At 48.9% G+C, this 6,771-nt stretch overlaps 1 protein-coding gene across 1 annotated transcript; it reads left to right on the top strand.

Moving 5' to 3' along the window:
• The first annotated feature begins 4,367 nt into the window (after positions 1-4,367).
• On the top strand, positions 4,368-5,315 carry LOC101439296 (olfactory receptor 9S13-like). The gene has a single exon (XM_004479518.1). It carries the CDS (start codon positions 4,368-4,370, stop codon positions 5,313-5,315), a length of 948 nt encoding a protein of 315 aa, XP_004479575.1.
• Positions 5,316-6,771: the final 1,456 nt, after the last annotated feature.

Below are 6,771 nucleotides of genomic sequence, written 5' to 3'. Positions count from 1 at the left end.
CAGCGACAGCCAATCCCTAACCACCACCCCTCCCCCATCCAGTACCGCCCACTGACCTTTCGCCGGCAACCAATCAGAACAGGGCATGGCTTCGACCAATCAGCCTTCCCCAGCCCCTATAAAACTGTTGCCTCTCCCTCAATAAAGTGGACTTGCGTGTTTACCTTGTCTCCGCAGTAGTTCTTCTGCCATGCGCCCTCCAGTCCTGAGAGCCCCCGACAAGGGCCTGGCCTCCCTTGTCCCCAGTTCATTGCCTGCTTCTCCGGGCGACCCCTTCGTCGCCTGCTTCTCCGGGCGACCCCTTCGTCGCCGGCTTCGCCAGGCGACCCCTTCGTCCCCGGCTTCGCCGGGTGACCCCGTCAGCCGAACCGTGCAACCCCTTGTGAGACCGATCCCTTGTCTGCTGCCGGACCGACCCCTTGTCCCAAGCGGGACCGACCCCTCGTCCAGAGCTGGACCGACCCCTCATCCGCAGCCAGACCCCACCTCTACCGACCGAGCAAGCCGCCACAATGAAATCCCATCTGAAATATTTTTTGCTGAATTTCAAGGATGTTCTAGGTGCTTCCTGAGAATGTGTGTGCTGCAGTTCCTGGATGTTGTGCTCTGTGTACATCAGTTAGAGCCACTCGGTTACTGTGTGTATTCAAATCCAATGGATGAGGACTATTTTGATATCTGTTTGCTTTATCACTAATGGAAATATGCATGGTAATATTTCAACCATGATTTGGATGTATACATTAAACATTTTCTATCATTCTGTTTTTCCTTAACATATTTTAAATCTATGTTATTAGTTGTATACAAATTTGTTACACGGCATTTGGTAGAACTGACTGTCAATGTGAAGTGTCCCTGTCATTGGAAGGATAGAGCAAGGGCAATGTGCAAGGCACATGTGGAGACATGAAAACGAGCGCTCTGACATAGAAAGACAGGCACTCAGTGATGTCAATGGAAACTCCGGATGCAGAGCTAACGAATGTCGTGGTCCAGTTTGTACAAAAGTGTCCAAAACACAGCCCAAGAGCCTGCAGACACACCTCTGGGAACTTCTTCCTCTGATTGCTAAGGGGAAAGATTTTATGAGGTTAAAGGTGAGAGCATTCCCTGGATTTTATCTCTCCCTGTTTCCTTGAATTTCCTTAAGCATGTGTTGGTAATGAATTTTCACAATAAAGAATTTTAAACAAAATTGGAAACAAAACAAAATGAAGAAGAATTTAGACATGGTCCTACAACTCCCTTATTTTCTTAAGGAATGGAATTTTTCAGATCAGTGGGTCCACAAAGAGTCAGAATTACTTATTTGGAGTAGAAATGCTGTCCTGCTGCCAAGGACACTTACCTCCATGTGTCCATTTCCTCAGTCTACATCAGAGGTGGAGCAGGGGAAGGAGGAGGAGGAGGAGGAGGAGGAGGGAGCAAGGGCTCTGCTCTGGGGTCCTCTGGCCCCTCCTAGTCATCTGCACTTAGTCTGGGGCTCCCTGAGGACCTCAGGCTTCCCACACCCCATCACGGACATCAGGACAATCACAGGAGGATTATTGACAGGGCTGCAGCTTCTGGGTCCCAGGGAATTTGCAACCCCAGGCACTGCAGGGGCCCAGGTCTCCCCTAATTGGCCACTTGAGGCCCCAAGTCCCAGTCATACAGGGGGAGAAAAAGTTCCCAGCAGACTGGCCCTGTGTGCTGATGACTCAACCAGGCACCAGACTGCAGGATGAGGAGAGCTGAGCTGAACCGAGTTTCCACTTCCTTGAAAATCCCAGAAGGTCCTCCAGACAGGAGCTCTAGCCCCCAGCCTCAATTCTCACTGGCAACTAGGGATCCACCACAGCCCCTCTTCCCAGTCTTACTTCTCTGCTGAGGGAGCCAGGTAGGGCAGGTGGTTCTCAGCATCGGCTGCGTTATCATCACACATACAGGAGTCAGGAGCACAGGAGATCCTGGAGCACAGGATCTGGTGTGGCCGAACGTGAATCCTGACCATCGTCTGGAAAAGGTAAGGTCAAGGCACCCACCGTCAGGGATGCAGGAGTTGAAAGAGACCCTGGTGCAGGGGGTGGCAGGGCTGTGTAGACAGGAGATACTCAGGGTTGTGTTCCATAGGAGACCTGAAGCCTAACCTGGGGCATCAGGGTCATGAGGAGCAGTGCTCCAACACTCATCTGGTCTCAGACATTCTGTGGGCTGTTTCTGTGCAGGTCCTAAGTTAATGGATCTGGGTGGGTGGGAGATTCTGCCAAACTTCACCTGAGGGTTAAAGTGCTGGAGCCTGTACCTCACTCTACTGTGGGGAATGGGAGTGGGGACAGGTGACAAGCCCTTGACAGAGTGTCACAGGGCCCTTGAATGGATTTTGAGTAGGACTCAGTCTCCATTTGCAGGCAGCTAGAGACTCCTTCAGTGTCCAAGGGAGCCCAGCTTTTGTTCACAAATGAAACCACAGAGCCAGGGATGTGGATGGGAATTTATTTTCCCCTTAGCACACAGACAACCTGTGTAGCCACTACGCCAAGAGAAACTGTATAGAAAATTGATCACAAAATCAAGAATATGAAAACCTTGATGATCACAAAAAGAAATTATCGATTTTGGGGGACAGACGGAACACCATAGCCACCTGGGCCACCACTTTCTGGAAGGGGGCAGTGGGGTTACTCCACTGGGCCATTCTGCCCCAAGTGTATCCTGGAGGGTTACCTCCAGGAGAACTGCAGGGGAGACCCCCTCTTACTCCTCCCTCCAACCCTGCCCTCCCAGCCCAGCAGCCCCATGCATCCAGGCAGGGTCCAGGGTCCTGGGAGACCTGGCCTGGACATCATGGCTCAGAAGTCCTATTTGCTGTGCCTGTGCTGGAGGGAAGCTCTCCTGGGAGAGGGAAGGAGGTGATCCATCCCTTCTCACCCATTTCTGTTGTGAACTCCTGGGTTCTTGATGACTCGTCCAAGACAGCTTCTTAGAGAATACAGGTGAGGAGCATCCGGGAAGGCATCTCTTACAACATGCCAAGTTACATCCCTCCATGTGCAGGGAGCTCACTCCTCCCCAAGCAGCCTCTCCACCATGGCAGAGCTCATCCTCCATGAGTCTTTGTAATGGTGTGAGGTCTGTCCCCCACCAGCACCACCTGGCTCCTTCACCCATCCCTTCTTTGGGGGTGATTCTCTCTCCTTTCCTACTGGATTCCAAGAATATTTTGCAGTAAACAGGCACCTCACAGCTTCCAGTGTGGTTTATGCTGTGATAAGACAAAGAGGATAAAAAGTTCATGGGAGTCCAGATGGTACCAGACAATAGAGAGACACTTCTAACCAAGTAGAAGGGAGACAGATCTCCCTAAAGATCTCAGGACCAGATGAGAATGCCCCAGAGCATGGATATGGGCTAATGGAGAGAACAAGGGGAAGGCATTCTATCATCTGACCATGCCATAGCTTCCCATCCTGATGCTATTAAAGCTGTCACCCAACCATGGTGAGTCAGAGTTCCATAACCCCCTGAATAAACTGGGAGAGATTGTAAACTACAACATAAACTATAATCCAATGCTGTGTAGCAGTGCTCCAAAATGTATTCAGCAAATGCAATGACTGTACCATACTAATGAAAGAAGTAGTTGATGTGGGAGGAGTAGGGGGTGTGGGGAGTTGGGTATATGAGAACCTCTTACATTTTCTAATATAACATTTTGTGTGATCTATATATCTTTTTTGAAAAAGATTATTTTTAAAAATGCATAGAACTTGCTGTTTGAGTGTCGCTGTGCTCAAGCACAGTGTCAGAGACAGAGATGAGGCACAGAGTCTTGCAGAAGAAACAGAGTCAGAGAACATCATGGAGCCACGTGAGCACTAGTCTGTCCTGTGTCCAGTCTGGCCAGAGATGTAATTATTACCCAACACAATGCTAGTGGAAAGGAGGAGCTCAATAGATATAGCTCAATTTAACAGAGTGAAATAAGATAGGGAAAGTCAAAATCAGATCCATGTATTAGCAGAGGGAACTTCACCTGTGGGAATAGTACAGCATTTAGAAGGAGGATGGGGAGGCATAAACTCTGTCCTTACACCATGAATGCCTCCACTCTGGAAGGAATCTCTTCATCCTGACAATAACATCTGAGAATCCCCTGGAGTGAGGGCCCAGGACAAATGTATGATTTAATTACTCAGAATAAATTTCCCCTTTCAGGCCACTTAGCTCATCTAAAGTACAATGGTCACTATTCTCCATCTGCTCAGATAAAAGTGTGATGTCAATGCTTGCAGTCCTCCAGGGGGATGTGGAACAGTCCAGCTGTGACCTCCCTCCTGCCTTCTCCTGCCTCCCTTCTGCCTCCCAGGTTCAGCATCAGCACCATGCCACCTCACAGCAATGGAAACCTATCAGGGGTCTCCTGGCAGGAGTTCATGCTGGTGGGATTTGAGGGTGGCCCTGAGACCCAGGCCCTGCTCTTTGCTGTGTTCCTGGTCATCTACATGGTCACCGTCCTGGGAAACCTCACCATGATCGTGGTCATCACCCTGGATGCCCGCCTCCATTCCCCCATGTACTTTTTCCTCAAGAACCTCTCCTTTCTGGACCTGTGCTACTCGTCAATAATTGCCCCCAAGACTCTCACCACCTTCTTCTCCTCCAAGATCATCACCTTCACAGGCTGCGCCACCCAGTTTTTCTCTTTCTTATTTCTGGGTACAACTGAGGCTTTCCTGCTGGCTGTCATGGCCTATGACCGCTTCATGGCCATCTGCAGCCCCCTGCGCTACCCCGTCACCATGCGCCCCTCAGCCTGTGCCTGCCTGGTGCTGGGCTCCTACTGTGGAGGCTGCTTCAATGCTGTCATGCAGACCAGCTTCACATTTCGCCTCCCATTTTGCAGCTCAAATCGTATCGACCACTTCTTCTGCGACATGCCCCCCCTAATCCGGATCGCCTGCACCGACACGGCCACAAATGAGCTGGTCATGTTCGGCATCTGTGGAATCATCGTTGTGAGCACCACACTTGTTGTCTTGATGTCCTATGGCTACATCACCATGACCATCCTCAGGATGCACTCAACAGCTGGGCGACGAAAGGTCTTCTCCACCTGTGGCTCCCATGTGACCACAGTCTCCCTGTTTTATGGGACTGTGTTTGTCATCTATGCTCAGCCAGCAGCTGTGGAGTATATGGAACAGGGCAAGGTAATGTCCATTTTCTACACCTTGGTCATCCCTATGCTCAACCCCCTCATCTACAGTCTCCGAAACAAGGATGTGAAGGAGGCACTGAAGAGGCTAAGCCAGAAACACACAACCGAGTGAAGGAGGGTGGACAAGGATCAATGGTGTCCTGAGGGCTGGATGGAGACACAGAAAATACTAGGCAAAAAGGAACCTCTCAGACCGAAATGGATAAGTTATTGGATGTGTGAAGGAACACATTGATTCATCCAATCACTCAACTCTTCTTGACCTGATGGGAAGGACCAGGCCCATAGTAGGCTGAGATACAAGGTAGAGTCAGGATGTTCTGCACCCAGAACACTAGAGGTCCATTGAAGGAGCAGGACCCAAATCACCTCAAGACTGAGGTGAACAAAAACAAGTGAGTTCTCAGGGGATGGATCTTCTGTCTCATATCAATCAGGTAATGTGACCATTCCAGGTGTTTTAGCAGGAGGAAGCTTGGATATCCGTGTCTTCATCAAACTTGGCACAAGAAGCATTTCTACCATTTACCTTCCCCCTTATAATCTTATCAGTAGTAGGGCTTCATAATGACCTGTTGGACCTCCCTGAGCATCTTCTACCACCACATTGGCCTCTTTCCAATCCATCTTTCATGCCAAAGACAGCAGCTTAAAAGAATCCTGCAAATAAAGAGCCAAGGCATTCCCCCATAGTGATTCTGTTCAGTCAGAATAATTTGGCACAGCACCCTAATCTGACAAAAGGGCCTCTCTCATAAAGGTTGCAGGTGGGCAAGCTGAGGTGGACATAGTGGTTCTGCTCTATGTCAGTGGCTCCCTCCACCTCCTGCCCCATCAGACTCTGGCCTCGGCCTTCATGGTACTGAGAAAGTATAACCCCAGAGCTCCACCCACCTCATCTCTCTTACATGCCACAGGATAGAAGATTGGAAGAAGTAGAAACATATATATGTTTATATTTGAGTTTTTATTAATCTACAGAAATAGGCCCAAATCACAAGTCCACAATCAAGGAGTTCACCACCACCCAGGTCACGGAAAATGAACAGATCAAATCCCACATTCCCCTTGATGCTCCCTTCACTCATAACCTTCCAAGATCAACCACTATCCTGACTCTCCCCCACAGATTGGGTTTCCCTGTATTGATATTTCTCTGAATAGGACCATCAGGATTGTCTCCTTTCTTGACTAACTTCTTTGTTCAGCAATATTTTTGGGAGTATATTCCATGTGAGGTTGTGTAAAAACATGATCTTCATTGCTGTGCAGTAATCAAGTAAATGAAGACATCATCATTTTTTAATTTATTCTGGTGTTGGATGCTTGGGTCATTTCCAATTTGGGCTCTTAAAATAATGCTGATTTGAACATTCTTTTATGTCTTTTGCTGCAGTTTGAAGGAATTTCTGTTGGACATTCTTGAAATGGGGTTACTCATCTTTTTTGATACTGCCAATTAGTTTTCCAGAGAAGTTATAGTGACCTCCATAGCACTGGGGTTGGTGTATGCTCAGGAGAATTGAAACTCTGGACTATCCATGTGCGAACTGGACCCTGAGCCTCAG

The sequence above is a fragment of the Dasypus novemcinctus genome, chromosome 7, assembly GCF_030445035.2.
Source record: "Dasypus novemcinctus isolate mDasNov1 chromosome 7, mDasNov1.1.hap2, whole genome shotgun sequence".
Taxonomy (NCBI): Eukaryota; Metazoa; Chordata; class Mammalia; order Cingulata; family Dasypodidae; genus Dasypus; species Dasypus novemcinctus.
This window is presented reverse-complemented; position numbering and strand designations above follow the sequence as displayed.